The following is a 19,652-nucleotide window of genomic DNA, read 5'->3' on the forward strand; positions in this document are numbered from 1 at the left end:
TAGTTATGGAATTAAACTTCCAACTTGCACTCAGAGGAAAGTGCAGTCCAGTGTGAGGTTCAATACAGGTCATATAAGTATAACTGTTAGTAGCCATTACAGAGAGATATAATATCTGGGAACTGTTATAAGCCAGCTGGGAGAGAGCAGTGGTAGTGGCTGAGGCTTTTGCATAATCTAAATTGCATTACACAAAGTTTCTGTAATGATACTTTGAAAGTTTACAACTACATTTAAAAGTTTAAGGTAATAAATAACTTTTTCTCCTGTGGCCTTGGTAACACTAGCTCCTTCAAAATTTTAACATAATGCATAAATCTTTAAAAAAAAAAAATTAATCATACCCATTCTCAAAGAAACTCATAACAAATGTAATTCCCTAAACCATAAAAGGACTTTAATTCAGTTTATCACATTAACATTGTTAAACATAGAGTGCCCACTTCTAAAGGGGTATTATAACACTTTTTTATTATACATATATCTTATTAAAGTTAAGCAGAAATTAAAGAAGCTGAGAATTCCTGAACCCAGATCCTACACTTCCCATAATGCAACTCAATCACATCTTTTACAAGACCAGCAGTTCCCTAAATGGTGGACAGCCCCCTGCCCCCACCCCTCAAAAAAATGGCAAAATCACGACAACAGAGGCAGCACTGTGTTGCTAAAAATACCTGGATTTGGTGGCATAAATCTGACCGGAGAGGAAGTGGTGTGTTGACAAAAAATATCCGGCTTGAATGGTACAAGCAACACAATTTAGCTGTTTATTGGTCTGAAAAGACAGTCTGCTGGGTCAAAGTTCTGCGACTGTTGGACCAATCTACCTCCCCTCTTACCCACCCTAATCGAAGTCCCATGCCGTTTTGAAGGAAAGCCTGGTGTGTGTCACACACAGGCTTAACATTGTTCTCAGCGTCACTGCCCAAGCAGTGTATTTTGACACCTGGGAGTGAGATCAGGCTGCTAAAAGGATTTATTTTGTATCTGGGATCATCTGGATGTAATGTTTCGGACTTTTCTCTAGTCTTGTAAAATAACTTGGCTCTTTCGCATTTGTCAAATCATTCCAATACTGAATGAAATAAAGTTGAAACTTCTTGTATGGTGAAACTTTTCCAGGAAGCCCTGTGATCTCTGGCAGCTGTTCCCCACTATATGGGATCTGCTTGCTGTTTAATATGCATGCATAAACCTCCTTGATTACTTCCCAACTTATTCATTTCCTGCATCACTGCTAAACTTCTTTGGATTGATAGTGTCTGGAATAACCTGTCAGACCTCTCTCTTAGCCTGCCGATGGATCATTACTAGCTCGCACACTGCAATCTCACTCACGGTGAGAAGAGCTGTCTGTGTAGCGCCATACAGTGTCTGATTCATCAGCCTATTCTGTGGCATAAGTGGAAGATTTATCAAGGTAATGCTGCACCAAAAAGCACTTAATGAGCAAGTTGAGGGAGTGACACTACCCGTCTGCCAAATGAGAGACAACCCTGGCCTTCAGCAGACACAGTGAGACACTCAAAAAAATGAGTGCAATCTCTTCTAAACTTACTGCTTTGAAGGCTTCTTTGCTTCCTTTGCCCTCTTTTTTACCCAGAAAGGGCAAACATGGAAAAACATTATCAGCTCTTTTGACATTTCTCCATATATCACCCCTGTTTAGAACTGGTGTTACCATAAAAGCCTTCCCCTTTGCAAGTCAAATCAGGTTGAAATTGCAGGCATGTGGTGGAAATGTTTCAGGTCAAGTGATGGTCTGATATTCAAGGATTCAATCTCTGAAGTCAGCACTAGTTCAGCAAAAAGATTGAAGAAAAAGGTACTAAAACAATATAAAAGAAAGAGAGAAGAGACCCTAATGTTGGTTAAAGGAAATAGGGAAAGGAGGATTGAACAAAAGAAGTAAAGAATATGGGATACAATTTTACATATTTTTCTTATGCCCAAATGAGAAGGAATAAATAGCCTAAATCTCAAAGCTCTCAAAAGTAATTTTTTTAAAAGTAAACTTTTTATTTTCATAGATGAATGTTTATGAAAAGTAAATGCAATTAAGTGTTCAGCTATTTTTCCTTTATCAGGGTAGTAGTTAAGGTTGTTCCCGTTGTCTTTATACTCTAAATTTCCACCATTCATGTGAAATCACAAGGTATTCAAACAACATAACAATCATCCTTTCAAAAAAAGACTACCAAATTTCCTCTTAACCCATGAAAAGAGTTTATGAGAAAAGTATACATGTCCAACATGACACTATAACCGATATTTATCTGAATCTATCAACAGACAGACTATTCTGGCACAATGCACAAACGAAATGGAGGTGCTCCACACAAAGTGGAAAAAATAAAATGAATGGGCAGCCGTAAAACAGCTCTAAACTAGAAATATGGCCTCTTGGTTTCAACAGAAGAAGGAGTGGTGAGGCAGGTAAAAGTACAAAACACAAGATTACAAAAATCTCAAATGAACGCAAGAAATCAAAGGGAAAAAACGAGATACTTGATGATACTTGATGATATTATTTCATATATGTATTCCTTGAGCTTAAGCCATTTGCCTTGTGTCTTGTGTTTGTATGCCTCCGCCAACCAGTCAAGTTGCAGTTTACATCTATGTCTGCCCATTTCTAAAACCTTGATGCTTCACACACATCTTCAACCCAACAGCACAGATAATCTATACAACTGTGATTAGTGTTACCTATTCAGCATCTCACCAAAGGCATCTCCTTCTGCTCCTAAGTTGCGGCATACATAAAGGAAAGTGTTTTAGAAAACCATTGAACAATGAAGATGACTTCAGACCTTTTGGATGTAAAGTGTTATCACTTTATCATTTTATCCCACCACACATTTATGTGAAATGTTGTCATGAATGATGTATGAGTTCTTGAGTTATGTTTTGTGTGGTCAAAGTGACCTTTGACCATGAAATTCCTATCAGTTCATTATTGGTTCCAAGGGGATGGTTGTGCCAAATTTGGAGAAATCCCCTCAACATTTTACTGAGATATTGCATTTACGAGTATGGGGCCCACACGATGTCACAATGACTTTGAACCTTGAAATTTGATCACCTTAATCTCATCAGTTAGTTGTTAAACCTTTGTGCCAGATTTAAAGAAATCCTGTCAAGGTATTCCTGAGATATTATGTTCACAAAAATTGGACATTTGGACATGATACAGATAACCAGAAAACATGATGCCTCTGGCAATAATGAAACAATTTAAAAAATATATATATTTATTGATTTTTTTTTTTAGATGTTAGAAGGAACATTCTGATTGAAGTAGCTTTTCAAAGTTGTGGTTTGATTTATGTCACACATATTGTATCATTCCATTAAGTATAAATGATGCAGTGATATTTTTGTATAATAACTGCTAAAATAGTATATTATGACAACTAAAATCAATTATAGATCTGAAACACAACTTAAGTCAAGTGTAACTGATGACTGGACAAGAAACCCTGAAACACAGGGTTATTTTAATGTGTAGATCTCTTTATAAAATCCAGAAAATAAAGGCTGACACATGTTTAATCTTGACCTGTAGTGAAACTTACACTTCAATGCACATTGCTTAGAGTCTGTTATCAAAGTTGTTTTTTAAAAAAAGCGATTAACTGTGACGATCAAGCACTAAAATGTTACTGCATTACAGTCACAGGAGAAAGGGTAATTCATTGCTTTCAACCTTCATTTTCAGTTGTAAAACTTCACAGTGTCATTACAGACAGTTATCATTTCCGCAGCATAACCCAAACCACTGCCACCATCTACCATCTCCCAGCTGGCTAATAACAATTCCCAGACATCACACAGCTCTGCGAGACGGCTGCTGCTGATAGCGGTTATGGTGATATGGTAACAATGGCAGCTCCCACTGGTGTCATCCCCTTAAGCTCCTCTGATGCATGGCCGTCATCCCTGCGCTGCAGATTGAAGCGCAGTGATTGACTATAAAGCCGTGAAAAGGGAGGCTGTAGTGACGGGGCCTCCGTGTCCATTGTAGTGAGGGAATAATCTATCTGAGGGTTTGATAGCATTGACCATCATTTAAGTGGCTTGAAAAGGTCAGCGGGGGGACCGAGATGTGGGAGCGCTCGGGACGGCCATTACAGTCATTCCGCTTCACTGTGCGAGGTGCCACCGCCTGATTGATGCCTGAGAGAGGATTTGGTGTGTATTTTCCAGCATGCACTTTAATATATTGCCTGTGCGTGTGTCTGGGGGAAGATATTTGTGTGTCCCCTGGTCCGTGTGAATGAAAGGGGAAGAAGCTGTGGGTAATCATGCAAGATGGCCTGGGAAAAGAGTTTCATTCCAGGTCTTCGGTAGGGGATCCGGAGAGGTACGTCTCTCCACAGTGAGCCCTTCAGCTCCTGTAAGCTCTCTATCACCTTACCCGCTCATGAGTGATGACTCTCGCACAACCACTCTCTTCATCTTTGACCAAAACAGACTCAGACCAAGAAATCAATGGAACAAGGAGCTGTTCCCCCCCCCACTAGAAGAAGCTGATGTAATTAAATCTGTCTGCAGGGTAAGAGAAGTAAAGGATAGGGAAAGCTTGTGAAGTGCAGGGGAAGTCCCTGGAGGTATAATTAACAATATCTACCGTTAGTTTCTGTGCTTCTTCTTTTTCTGACGCTACAATACAGACTGACGCTGAGGCAAAACCCTAGATAGACTTTCTGCCAGTGGGCTTGCTTCTGCTCACTCTCTTGCAATACAATATGTGGATTAAAAAGAATACAGCACCTACAAGTACATTTAATGTAAAAAAAAAAAAGCTGCTTCAGATTCCTGGTATTGTTTGTACTGATTGCTTTTAGAAGTCACAAAATTAGTAAATGGAGATCATCCAAGTTTCGAGTTTTGCTGAGTCAGTTTTGTGGTCGAAAGGACACAAGATGGATTTTGAGTAGAGTTAAATCAGTAATCTGCGACACAACAATTTGCCTGTTCACATAGGGTTATGTGCTGGTCTGGACTTTTCCTTGTCCAGGTATAGTAACTCCTTGGGGTCGTTGCTGGTTGCCTGGTAACTGCACAGAGACAAATAGTAGACCACAGCATAACACCCCCCCAAAAAATGGTGAATAATCGATTTAACACTTCATTTTTACACAGATGAAAATAAACAAACTATATTCTGCAAATTAATGAGTTTAAGGGGCTAATTTTATTGGACATAAAAGGACTGACTGTTGTATATTTAATAGACAGGTATGAGAATCAAACCAATCATCTTGTCTTTTGCTGTGTTCACATGAAATTTGGCAAATAGTAGATGGCAAACCAGAAGTCATTTCAGTGAACAAGAGCAGGATGGTAAAATTAGGCGAGGCCGAGAGAGAGAGAATACCGTTGCAACGACAATTGCTAGACCACACTGCTGTCAAAAAAATTTAACTTTTTGCCATCCTCTGGCGTGAAATTTTCAGCTGGATATTGCGTAGCTACCACACAAGGAGAAAACATAGCCAATTTGGACAATGAAACGCTAATAATTTTGGTGCACAACACCTGGAATTGTATGATCAAAAATTTATATCCTACTGAGATGTTACAAGAAAAGCAGGCATATGGCAATATGTCAGAAATGACTGAATAAATGACCTTTGGGGGGAATTTAACTTCCTTCACATTTTCGAGGGAATTTAACAATCAATTTTAAGTTTTTAACAGAATATGAAGATAAAGTGAACATGTATATTTCCCAATAGATTAGTCGAGCCATGCCGGAAAATGAATGTAGCAAAATACTAACTCCTGATTTAGAGGAGGTGAAACAATCATTTTGTATTTTATTTGTAATTAATTTAGATTACTTCATCCAGATCTTTTCACATTTTAAATTCAAAAGGCCTTTTTTCTGTTTTTTGTGTAAACACGAGGTGATCAACTGTTAGTGTGTTCTTAAGTGTTTAACTGTATTTCACTGTCCTTTGGGGAAAAAAAATAAAAAAGGGTCTTTTTCTGTTGATAAGTATCAAAGAAAGGCAATCTGAATCTCCTTTAAAGGCACTTTAAACTGAGAAGAAAAGTGGTACAGAAAAGACAAGCACTGCTCGTATATACAAAGTGAGAGGACTGAATAGCTCTGTCTGAATAACTTGGAAAGTTACGGTAAAGAAGATTAAGGAAGTGTCTCCCTTTATCTCACTCTCCATTTCTTTCCCTCCCATGTGCTCACACATTAAATAAGGTCTGCCAGAGCAGAACATCGTGATCCAGCTGGATTTTAACACAGAGGTGCTGCGCTGGCAGCAACAGCCTCAACACATCTGAATGTCAGCTGTCAGGTGGAGAATAAATAGCCTTAAAATAAGACTGCGGTGTGAAACTGGTCAAATTTGGTAGCTCACGTCTTGTCAGAAAATCACATGATCTTCCCCTCAAGTATTTAACACGTGGCTGGAAATGTGATGATGTCGCTTCAAACATCCCACAGTGTGGAACACCCTGTAACCTCCAGGTGTCTCCCATAGTTTCTAAAGTCGTGAGTCAGAGATATGTGACTTGGTGTCAGAGGTCTCTGCGCCGTGTGATTGCATGGTCCTGGAATAGCAGAATGTTTCCCAATAGCTACTTAATTCTAATGAGGGTTTTATGAGTCGTGATCAAGAGCTCATTGGCAACGTGTGCAGTCAATAGCGCCTTCTCTTCTGAGCGGAGCCTCGGCTTATGGGCCGACCCCGGCAAATTGACCCGAAGATTTATACAGCTATTTTCTAAAGGTCCTCATTCGTGGGCCTACAGTCAGGAAGGCGAATTAGTATTTCAATGGATTTCACTTTCAATTTGAATGCGGAGTGGTTGGAACACGGCCCCGGCTAACGGGAGGCCACGGGTAATGAACTCCTTTGTGTTCTGCCACTTAGAGGATCAAATGCTTGAGGCTGTGAAGACATTCAGCACTGCAAGAGAGATGATTTCCTTCGGCTGCTATAGGTAGTGATTTCTGTGAGTTTATCCACCCTTTACTCAAAAACCACACACTGAAAACTCTGCTCAGCTAGCATTGGTGTTAGTCAATTGGAATTGGTTTGCATTTTGGTATTATGACAGTTGTAAATCCATGCTTTGATACAGGCGCATGCACCCAAAATAGCACTAGAGGAAGTCTGTATGCATTGTACAGACCTTCTATTGTCCACATATGGTAACTGCAATGGGAATTCAAACAAACAATAATACACAGATTGGTCACTTGTCAAAAAATAGATAGAACGTACTGCAAATCTATATTATTCAAGAATTATAACACCTAAACAGTCCAATTAATGGTGAAAGAAAGTAGTCAGAACCTTCACTTAAAAGAGTTTAGTAACACCACAACATAAAGCTTTGTGCTAATTGCTAACATCAGTCAAATTAAAAAAAAGGGGTCCAAACAGCTTTGCTAACATGCTGACGATTAAAACTATCGATGCCGTAACATGTAAGTAGCATTGATGTTATAGATGGTCAGTTTTAGCTGCATTTTGCATTATTAGGCAGTTAAATATATAAAAATCAACCATATTTTATAAACTGGTTACACGATTTGTCCAAAATGCTAAACGGACAGTTGAACCAAAATTGCAAAACAGATTTTTCCTTTTGTGCAGTGATGTGGTTGGTGGGTGTAGTTCAGTAGAAATAAAATACCTATTACATGAAACTGCTCACAACAAGGTCTGTGGATTATCTTGAGAAACCGGGTCATGATTTTCAAATGTGTGTTTTTTGGCATTTTGAGCACCACAAGCCAAGTGCCATCTAGTTCTATTATATTGGAGAGAAGTCAGACATCTCTACAGCGGATATCTCTAACACCAAAACTCATACCAAAACAATCTACGTTGATAAATAGCACTACAGGTAAGAGTGAAAATGCGTATTTTTGACTTTGGGTGAACTCTTCCTTTAATCTGCAAATAACTGTCAAATAAATGTATTGGTTTGCAAAGGACATGGATTAAGTAGCATAAATTAGGTAAAGTGCTTCAAAATTGTACTTGAGTGAGTACAGAACTTGAGTTGCATACCGTACTTGCCACCCACTTGAAAAGCTATAAAAATCATCCATTTGGAAAAAGTAGGCAACCCAAAAATTTAAGAAAACTATTTATTTCATTTTTAGACCCTTCACATTCCCTTTTACATTCCTTTTTTTAAAATTTTCACTCGATTTGCTATACTGAAGTAGGTGGAAATAAAATGTTAGGGCAACAAATTGTTCAGGTGACAAACTAAATGACATCATGTATTTGTTTACTCATCCATTTGAACTCAAACACAGCAGTCAGAGGGCACCAGTCAGAAACTGACAGAAATGGTAGAAAAGTGATAATCCTGTTGTGACCTTATCTCCCGCTGACACCCACAACCCTGGACGGGGAGCGGTTAGATGGGTGACATAACTCAGCACATTTAACCTTTCAGCCAACTCTCATGAGCTTTGCAGTTCATCCATTAGCGGTTTGACAGTTTAGTGTCACACGGCGGCCCTGTGGAGGGGATGCAAACTCTTACAGTTCAGAAGATCATGGCCAGCCAGCCAACGATCATAGCTACACCCCCCATGGGAGCCACCTTGCGTAGACCTGGGTCCCCTGTCAGGGCCTGGTGGTAGAGAGAGCCACAGAACATCCCCATGCCTGCTATGAGGAGGGTACCAGCCTGTATAGAGAAGACACGCAAGAAACATTTGTAATACTTTTTTTTAAATCAGTCAGGGTACCAAAAAATTTCAGACTGAAGACCGGAAACTACAGCTGGCAACCGGTCACATAACGGTTAACAGTTGCAAATGACAAAGTGTTGAGCAAGGGTGATTCAGCCTGTTCAAATATAATAGCAGCCAAGGCCAAAATCCTATCTGTGAACTGATTTTGCTCCTTAATGAAAACATGTTGATATGTAATCTTTTATTTCTAATCAGATCATTATTCCTTTTTTTTTTAATTAGCAAAGCTACTCTGTGATCTTTGCACACACCCCCTGGAAACTGCAGGCGTACTCCCAGCAGGAAATCACCGGAGAATAGCTGCTACCAGTCTTCACAGCAGAGCTAGGTAACTTTTTTTAAAAGATGTCACATTCTCTGTTCAAAGCCACAAGACAAAAGACAGCAAAGGCTCAAATGACTCAAACAACATTGAATAATTATTTTAAAAAAAGTTTCACATGTGTAGGTTTTAAAAAAAGGTGTTTTTTACATTCGAGGACAAAAATGACTAAAGAAGGGGAAAGAAGGTTAGACTTGTTATTTCTTTTGTCGCTAAGTCAAAAATTCCCAAGGCACACTGTTGTGCAAAAGTTAAAAAGGCTTTGATAAATGGGCTTGACGCCTACATATAGTCTTCACCAGGGCATCACACTCCCTCTGTGATACAAACATGCCCTGCTGGGAACTTGCCGTATATGATGTTGAACGTTTTAGTTTTGATTAAACATTTGCTAAAGGCATTTTAACAAAGTTTTGTGTTGGAGTTTGTTATATTCCAAATTCTAAATATTGACAAATAGATTTGATTTTGTATTATAAATGCATGTATGTTACAAATATCGGTTATCGGTCTCATTAACTACTTATAATCGGTATCGGCCCTGAAAAACCAATATCAGTTGATCCCTTGGAAAAAGCCTTTTGATTTTGGGGTGAACATCCCACAGGAAACACTGACTGAGCCTGGAGTCAAATCTCTAAAAGCTCCAACTAGATGTGACATCCAAGAGATTGATTGGATTGGCCTCCACATCCATCCCACCTGATCTGGCATGCGTCTCCTTTTCATTCAGCTTGTTGATTTTCAATCAGATATTTTGTGGTTAATGAATCCTTAAAAACCATTTACACTGCAAATATTTGCCAGGGTTGGCATATGTTGGGAGTTGTATTACTCATAATGCTATAAAGCCAAAATACACAACAATTTCACTGCTCTACTGCCAGCTGTTTGCCACAGGTTTGTAATTATGGCCTAAAGGAAGACTGCTTTTCTCAGTGGGGACATATAAGTATTGGCAGAATGACACTAACACATTAGTTCAATTTTAAGGGACACTCAAGTGCATCCAGCCCTAAGAGTCGGTATTAGGCTTCCATACTCACCACAGCGGGTTTGCCAGAGTGAGCAGCACCCAGCAGGGCCAGGCTGTGGTAGAAATGGTACTTGTTGGCAGTTTCAAAGAGCTGGAGAGGCAGAGACAGAGTGATCAGAAAAATTCTGCCCGGAAAAGCTCGACGAGGACTTTTACTGTATCGCAGAAATGGACTACAAGACAGTTTAGCAATTGTTGTAAAAGGGGAATGGGCTCCCATCATGCACCTATTACATCAGTCCTTTCATCGCACAAGGAACAGTGTATTAAATAAGACTGAAAAATTGAGGCTGTCTATTCTTAAAGGGATGTTTTAAGATGTTTCCTGTCTTTTGGCATTAAGAAAGTTTTCAGATCAACATTGGAAGATTGAAAAGATCTCACAGGCACATGAATAAAAAAAAAACCTGGTTACAGTGACTCTAAAATGGCTGATTTTCGTAATGGAGTTTGGCTTTGAAGAGAGCACTAAAACTCCTTCATTTTCCAGTTGGAAATCACTGTCGGACAATAAGGTAAAGCTGTAAAAATATTCCAAATATAGCATACACTTGAACTAATATACATTTTTTTAAAAAAAAGTGGGACTTTTTTTAGGTGACTAAAATGCATTTTGTTGCTGGCCCCCATCCACTGCAGTACATTGTTGTTGGACTCCAGCCTGCTTCTCGACATTGGGGGCATGTTAACTGACATTTGTTGTAAGTAATACATTGACTCTTGATAAATACCTCAGAGAACCATGCTTAAAGAAAACAACAAAAAAACTGGACTATCCCTTTAATATCACAATTTGCTATCACAATACTATGTACGTACCACGACCTGGTAGTCATCAGGGTCTTTGTTTTTGAAACCTGAAACAAGAAATATGGAAGAGGAAATTACATAAATTACTACGTGATGTAATGCTACTTTCATGAATAATGTTTCCTTCAGTTTTCCACACACTATTTTGCTCATTTTAATGGGAATCATGAACCTTATCATGCCATGAAGCTTTGTATCAATGCTTGTGAATAATGGTAGTGGTGACAACAGTGGTCATAGTGCATCCTCTCTTGTTGTAAGTCATAGTAGGGTAGATATTAGGGACTGCTATTTATTTATCAGAGCATTTGCTTTATTTTCTCTCTTTCTTTTAATAACCATACAAATGTTTTTCTCCCTGGGTGACTGGGAACAAATGCATGGCCCACCCTTCACCATAAATAACTATCAGTTTCTGGCTGTGATAAGTGTTGCGTTTTTGGAGATTTGTGGATTTTAGGGTTAATATAAATACAAAATATGAATATTTAAAGTTAAATGTCCCTCCCCTGAGCCAAATCTTACTTGAAACCTATTACTTAAAAACTATTTGAAGAGCCTCCCCCGTTTTGAACCACTCCCTCGCCTCTCAAAAATAATGAACAGTCCCTTACAGTCTAGCGTAACCCTTCCATATGCCAGCCTACTGCCTCATGAACGCATGTCATAAATCACGAGAAACAACAGCGTTTTGCTCCATCCAGGAAACACCAACTTCCATGACTGACTGCACGTTTGCCATTGACCCACTGACTCGTTAGATAAGCCTTCTACCATGATGACACACTGAGGAGGCGGTCACCTTGATTCTACAATTGTTTATTTTACGGAAATTACATGCTGCTTTATGTCTGGTTTGTATGCCGAATTAAGTATTAGCCCATTACACATTAGCAGGAGATATTACTTCTTTGTAAGATTTGTAGCTGCGTCGATATGGAAGAAAATCTTAAATTGGCATTTTTGAGAACGGAGGCTGGGGCACTAAACCGTTGACATGACAGGTTTTTCTGACTGTTTTACTATCCAGTCTAACGCAAAGGCTTGTGAGTATGTTATGAAGTATAAGCTAATGTAGAGTCCCTACCGTGAGCCCCGTATGCTCCTAGTCCCACCGCAGAGGCCCCCGACAGAGCTGCTAACCTTCGGACAACGACAGAAGCGGTCATGTTTTGAGGCTGCTCGTGGATCCGACAAGCGGAAAAGTGACGGCGATGCTGCATTCATGGTCTTTTTGTAAACCCTAGCTTCTTATCTCCGGGGTTGAGGAATATGGCTGTTCCACGCAGGCTACTTTTAATAACCAAAACAGTCTAAGGCAATATGATACAATGTAATAAAACGGTGGCTTCGATGGCGGAAGAACGGAAATGCTCTTTAGCTGTAGGATTTAAAAATATATAATTATCTCACAGACGTTTGTAAACATTAATTGATTATTTAACTCCAACATTTCTCATTAATTTATCTGTTGAGTCAAAAGCCCTCATATAATAGGAAAACAATTAAATTTGCAACGACGTTTACATTACACACAATTTCGGCTCCCACGTATCTTTTTTTTCCCAACATGTTGTCCTGATTTCGGCATTCCGCTGCGTCCCTGAAAGCAGCACTACAGAGGGACGAAACTGCTTTGAATTACGGGCTCCGGGCCGCCGGGCACATCCGATATCTGTTTGGAGATTTGAACCAAAATGGCGACCGCTATGCTACAGTGTCAGGCCAATTTTAGTATAATACATCCATGTTCAGGCCACTGGGCAAATTTCATAACTCTGTCAAAGAGGTTTGACAGTGACATGAGACTTAAACAGTGTTGTAATAGCTTTAGGCTTCGTACTAATGCTATGGACATATGAGTGTAGGCGTTTTATACCGCAATGCCTGGTAAGTTATGACTTTCAAAGCTCTAAGGGACTGTTCATTATTTGTGAGAGGGGGGTGCAAATACAAGTCATTTCAAGTATTTTTCAAGCACAGGAGAGGGCTTTTTTGGGGGGATTTGGCTTCAGGGAGGGATATTCAACTTTTAAAGGTCGTGTGTTGTATTTGTTTTAAATAAACTTCGAACTGCAACATTCAAGGACAGGTTCAAAAGGCATGTTTTCTCGTAAAAAATAACAAAACATCTAGATATCTTTCGCCTGTGTTAACCACAGACCTTATTTAAGGCATTTTACCGAAAACCCACTCAAAAACCCCATAGACTTTAAGGCGAGGGAACCAGAAGTGCTAAACGGCTAATGGACTTCCGTGTTTTAGGACTCATTACTTCACCACTCTATAGCTGTGTCCCAATTTAGGGTCTTCATCCTTCGGAGGATGCAGCCTACGTGGTCTACGGAGGCGATTCCTTTGGAGGCACCTCTGAAGACCGCATCAGAAGCTGATTTATCTCCGGGCAGTAGAGCCTTTCTCAGTGGGCGGGGCCTTCCTCTGTTTCGGGCAGCACAGCGGGGCTCAGCACCAAACTGGCTCTCGATTCCTAGCTAGTATGCTAGGTGGCTTCGTGGTAGTATTACTATCATGTATTATGAAGGAATTGAGATTTTAATGTCCCTCTAACTTTAACATGTCTGGTGTTTGATTTTCAAATGAGTAAAAACCCACATTAAATCAACGCTCCGGACTCAGCTCTGTGCCGCCATTATGACAATTATTTTTTAAGATTGCGGGCGCGCAAGGAATCTTGGGAAATGGAAGGCCGCAAAGGATAGTAGCGATGTGTCCTCCAAAAAGAATGAATAGAAGGCTGCATTTGTGGGCTGTGTAAGAAGGAGCCTTCGAATTGGGACCAAAGGGGACAGCCTTCGCGCAGCACTGTGACGTAATCGGCCTTCGAATCCACCCTGAATTGGGACACAGCTTACGATTCGTGCAGTTGCTCTGATGCCAAGCATTGAGAATAACAGAAGTAGAAAAAAAGAAATATTTTAATAATAATTGAAAAAAAGAAATATAGACTATAAAATGAAATAAAGATTTTTTTTTTCTTTTAATTAAAATGTGCATCAGTGAGAATATAAAATAAGAAAACATGTATTATGCTTCAATTTCACACCACTTCGTAAATTTAAATGAGTAAAATATGTCTAAAAATAATGATAAAAATATTAAATAATAATGTAAAATGTTATTTGATACTTTGATAAAGTACAGTCCCTAATATTCATTAACAGTTCAACCAGGGTAATTTTTTTTCCTGTTATTATTTTAAACTATTTTTGTCAGAGGACAGCAAGAGCTCAAACTCACTTTTATTCACTGGCCTCCATTTTGCAGATGTAAAAGAAAATCAAACACATTTTTTATTTTTACCTCTGCTTTGTTTAAGGCCTCACATCTGCATTATTCATGGCAGGGCTGAATTATACTATTGTGCTGTTTTTGTATGAATAATTAATTTTTTCCCACAGAGGGGTTGCTTGGCTTTAGCAAGGGGTTTATGCCGCCCTCTTTTCAGCATCACCGTATGTACCCAATTGCCACATAACACTGAATGATTGGACCAGCCGTGCTGAGGGTGCATTAGCGAGCAGCACTTTGCAATTTGCCCATCAGTGCAATTTGGGAAACACTGGTGAATTTCTCTGCTTTAGTGGATTACGCCTAATGTTTGATGTGTTTTGCTGCCAGCAGAGGTGATGGGGACTAATCCCTGCAGAGATGCCGCCAAAAGGGGGTGCTGTATTTCTTTCTGATCTGCCAAAGTTCGTCCATAGAGGGATGTGTGTGAGGGGGCGGGGGGGACTTCTACCAATTATCATATTGAAATTACACAGGGTCACACTGCATTACTGTAGAGCCACAGTTCCCGCCGAGCCTCGTCCTTAGCTGACTTTGACACAGTGCATACAATTAACACGTCTTAATGACCATGTGGCTAATTAAAAGTAAGCCGTATGAGTCACAAGCCTTCACCATCAACTGTGAACTGAACCTTTCGCCAGCCAGTGTTGTGATGTGAGTTTCTTTTTGGCACGATTTGGGTTGTGTGCTGGCTTACTGTGCACAGAATCCCCTCGAAATCCCCTCACACACACACGCGCATAAACACAGGTCATTTTCATTCTGGCCCGTGACAGATGGGACAGCAAGGACAACAATGAAGTATGGCTTTACATCTTGTTTTCACAGACAAGCGGCAAATTATCTCTAAGTCCCAGCAGCCGCGCGCCGTGAGGTTCCTCCAAGAGCCAACATCCATCTCACTTCAGCCAGCTCGCCTCTTCTCTCCTCTCTTCTCCTCTTTTTCTCTGTTGATTGCTTTACTCTCCGCCAAATCTCACCGTGTTTGAGCATGAGCATGTATGTGTATCCCCTGTCTTGTCTTGATCGAGCCGCCGTCCGAGGAAACATTCGTGAACACGGCTCGCTTAAAACGAGAAAATTGAGTGAGCACTTCCTGCAAATGGGAGGCGGTAGCTTGTCTTGCAACCTACACGTTTACATGACAGCTAATGTTTTATTTCATCCCGGTGCAACCTTTTTGTGTGACAATGGCATGGTGAAACAATGACATAGAAAGCCATTCACTGCCTCGTGTTGTCACATTTTAAAAACTAGAGCATGCACACCTGATATCTCACTTTTCTCTCGACTTAATGTACTGCCGTGGGTTGTTTTGAAAATCCAATTTCCTATTCTTGTTAGCCATGTTGTTAGGTGTATCTGGTGGCGATGCATCATTGTTCTGCGAGGGAATTTTAATGGAAGGTAAATAAAGTGGAAACAGACGGTCCGCTCAGCATGAAAATGAACATTCTGCTTTTTTTTCATTAACAGGTAACAAGACAGACGGGACACAGCAGCAAGACCTCATATTTGTCTTTATTTAAAGGAATATACACTCTGGATGGTGGTGGATCTTCTTATTGGCAGTGCAGTTCCCCTCAACATTTTCATTGGTGAGTGATCATCACAAGCCTTATTTTTACACAGAGATCTCACCATAGGGCTGCTAAGAAGACCCTTATTTATGCAGCTTTTGCATTTTTACATATAACTAAACAGCAGTGGCATCATGCTTCTCAGCTGTGTGATTAAGGACAGCATGCCGGCACTGCAGAAGTAAAAGAGGTGTGACAGGTGAGATGTTGAACACAATCAGCTTCAAGTGCTTGTTTCGGCACAGCTGAATAACGTTTTGTACAATTATGGACTGTCATACTGTTCAAAATGTCACAAGTGCCCTCCGTCTTCTCCACTGTCACACTCTGAGTTTCTTAAGTCTCAGAGAGAAAATACAGCTGGGTAAGAGAGGCAAAAATCCAAAACAGGAGCACTCCATCCTGCAGGCAATGAGATATCCTTTGTGTGCTGAAAACTCTGCCTGCTGGGTGGCATGCTCCCTCCCCCTGATACATTTAAAAAGAGCCCAACATTTCTGAAATTCTCAATTAACCTTGATGTGTTTTGACGGATGCAGCCCCTCACTGTCTGCAGCTCGCTTTGAGGAGCAGCAGCCACGGCCAATTATCTATCTGTTAGGGCGCTTTCATGTCTCTGAGATGTTTAGTCACAAATGTACGTATTGTGCCCCGGTGTCACAGCTTTTCATGCTCCGGCTCTGTCACTCGTCCATGTCATTACATCCCTTTTAGCAAAGGGGGGAAAGAGTGAGGGTAGAGAGAGAGGAAGGGAGGCCGAGAGAGACAGAAGAGACAGGCCTGTCGAGTGACATTTTGTCTTGGCGTCCAGGCTATTGTGTGCTGGGGGAGACAACACCAGTCATTGCCATTACACTGGCTGGCAGAGCGGCACACACACATACACTGAACCAAAACAGCCTCAGGTACACACACACACACACACACACACGTACACACACACACACACACAATAGTATTTGTCTCCGTTCTCATGTCTACACAGAAAAATGTTGTTTTTGTGGATGTTTTCTTCAAAATAGCTCAATTTCCTTCTTTTGTTGAAAGCGTGGCAGGTTGTTTCTGATACTGCAGCTTCGAACAATGCAATCGAAGCAAATTCAGACTTTATATTAATCCACTGACTGGTATTCAAACAAAGTCACTCTTCCTCTAAATGTCAGGATGTTTGTCCCCGGCATTTTTGCACACACAAAAACAAACACTCAGGCATGCACAAGCATAAAATTTCAAATATGCACACACACACACACACATACACAAAGTTGCGGTTACAGCAGGCTCCCCACACCGAGCGAGCATAATTAGCTCACTCGTTAAGCTCATCTGCATCTCTCTTCAAAGGAGATCGATGCAAATGGGTAGGATTTAGCCACCGGCGGCAATTAGGCCAAAAAAATATCCTAGCTGGGGAAACTCGGTTGCAGCGAGGCAAAGTCGGTTTCATCGCAGGGAATAAATGCGTTTTCTGCCCCTGCACTGAGCACATAATGGAATCCAAAATGACCTCTTTCATTTACTCTCGTGTCAAATCAAGTTCTGTTTAATCACTTTCAGTACCAGCACTCCTGGTTATCACATGAGCCCGGGCTTTAAGGTAAAATACTGGCTGCGGAGCCGAATCCAATAGATCTCATTCCTCTGTGCATTTAAAGCTCCATTGTTGTCCAAAATCACATCAATCAACCACACTGTTGCACTGGGTGCCCGTCTTTCTCATGAACACACACTGTGGTTTATTTCGACTCAGTCCCACACACACACAGCGCTGCTGCGTTAAATATTAAAAAGTATACAACATGTGTATCATGCTGAGAATCACGCCGAACAAATGTAAAATTTACTCCTGGTTGAATTTTTGCTAAAAACTACGGTACCCAGCTGTTTTCGGAAAACTAGGAAGACCCTAAATAGATCCCAAATAGGTACTGAATTGACTTCTCCCTCATCCTTTGACTTTTGTCATGTGTTTTTTGTATTATGTGATCCTTCTGCATAGTTTTATGAGGAACACTGTGTAACTCTACTGTATTGTCATGTTACATGATACAGTTTTATACTGCGTTAATCCATAGACTGTACAAAATAACAGAAATAGACAACGCCACCCATTGGTTTGTGGACTCCCATTTTGAAGCCTCAATTTTGACATTTTGACAGTCCCCATCTTGGAATTTAAGAGCCAGAGGGTGGAGTTGTGGAGGAGCTGTGGATCTGACTCATGGTGAAATAAGTAAAAGTGCAATTCCTCCAATGAAAAAATGACTCAAATAAAGGTTAAAATGAATTTTTAGAAACCTTAAAAAAACAAGGTTACGTGTGAACTGAGGGGCCTGCTATGGACCCGTGTTTATTCTGATGGGCAGCTGAGATTGCCTGTCCTTGACCCGGCTCATAAACAAACACTCCGTCCTGTCATATATACTACCTCATTGTCTTTCTTCGACGTTTTCCATCACTGCTCCAACCACCTAGTTTACCTGAGAGTCGTAAAATGATTCACAGAGACAGAGAAGCGGCAAATTAGCATGTCATGCATCTAAACCAAAGCTGTCACACAACATATACCAACCATGTGTACAAGTTGCATATGGGCTACTGCGTCTCAGGTCATCCATCTCATTCACCTAACCATTCACCTTGCTTATTTCCCTTGTCTTCGAGCTCCGTCAGTCTGCTTTCACCCCTCTAATGAGTCCCCTTCTGAATGCTTGTTTTTCTGCAGCAACACCTGAATTTCCATGGCACCACACTGATGGACAAGTCGATGCCGGGAGCTAAATTCAAGGCTGGGAGCATGAGGGGGGAGGGATGGATGTTTGTATCTATAAGTTCAACATTATGAGGCTTTTTATATACTAAAAAGGCAAATTTTGGCTAATAAAGGTGATCAGCATCCCTGTCGTTCTGAGGAGTTAATTGGAAAAATAGTGTGGAAACTGACTCTGAGTTTTTTTTTTGGAGACATCTGATATGGACGGAGCGGAGCAGATTATTGGAGGTTTAGCTTTGCTGTCCAGCGTCCTGGTGGACAACCACGATTAGCGCTGAAGAATGTAGATGGCAGTATCAGAGCTTCTATAGGCTACAGCAAAGTTTTCTTTGTTTGGAAGGACAGAAAATAAAACCTTAGCAGCAGCTTCCCGGCAGGGTTTTTCATAATCTTGGGCTCATTAGTCACGTACCTGGAGAGACGTTTGAGATGGGAGGGTGGAAGTTGAACCAAAGAGGAGATGTTTTATTGGTACTTGCTCAAAGAAAGGTACCAGGGGAACATTTTATGGAATGTCTTCATACATCAGTGAATCAGCTTCATAGGTGACTGGCAGGTCCCCCATTTAATGCTGCTCTGCTCAAATGGAAGCTCAGAAATGAAACCTTTTTTCCCAGTTCGAGCACAGCCTCATCATGTGCAAAAAACACATACATTGAACCCAAACGCTCTGCTGCACCTCCATCCACACTTTGGTTCAGTTAAAAGCACATTTTACACTAACAGAAATATTTGTCTTAACTGTAAAGTTAATCTGTATGCAGCGTTCACAGTAAGGCTGTTCTTTTTTACTTCTGCTATCTATAATTGCAAAAAAATACATAATTACCTTTTAGCAAAGTTTGGAGCAGAAGACAGACAAATACTTTGAAAGTAATATTTTCAGTGATGCACTTATTTTTGAGGGCATTAAGGTGTGAATTTTAAGAATATCTCATTAAAAGAAAAGACAATGTCATTATGTGTTTCTACAAATACCTGGGGAGGCAGGTATTGACAATTTCAAGAAATTCTCAGATTTGTACCCAGTTTGGTTTTTTTTGCACTGCTGAAGTTTGTAGCCA

The 19,652-nt window shown here is 40.4% G+C and overlaps 1 protein-coding gene and 1 long non-coding RNA gene across 2 annotated transcripts; one reads left to right on the top strand and one right to left on the bottom strand.

Annotated features, from left to right (window-relative positions):
- Positions 1-8,120: 8,120 nt before the first annotated feature.
- On the bottom strand, positions 8,121-12,157 carry tmem256 (transmembrane protein 256). Its single transcript, XM_042512536.2, has 4 exons — positions 12,011-12,157; positions 10,933-10,970; positions 10,124-10,204; positions 8,121-8,688 (listed from the first exon to the last, which is right to left on the bottom strand). Exons 1-4 carry the CDS (start codon positions 12,144-12,146, stop codon positions 8,545-8,547), a joined length of 399 nt encoding a protein of 132 aa, XP_042368470.2. The 5' UTR covers positions 12,147-12,157; the 3' UTR covers positions 8,121-8,544.
- A 141-nt stretch (positions 12,158-12,298) lies between these two features.
- On the top strand, positions 12,299-18,700 carry LOC148185625 (uncharacterized). Its single transcript, XR_015775748.1, has 3 exons — positions 12,299-12,813; positions 15,712-15,833; positions 18,541-18,700. It is a non-coding gene; the product is annotated as an uncharacterized LOC148185625 (long non-coding RNA).
- Positions 18,701-19,652: the final 952 nt, after the last annotated feature.

The sequence above is a fragment of the Plectropomus leopardus genome, chromosome 23 (genome assembly GCF_026936395.1).
Source record: "Plectropomus leopardus strain MGB_pleo_1.0 chromosome 23, ASM2693639v1, whole genome shotgun sequence".
In the NCBI taxonomy this organism is placed as follows: Eukaryota; Metazoa; Chordata; class Actinopteri; order Perciformes; family Serranidae; genus Plectropomus; species Plectropomus leopardus.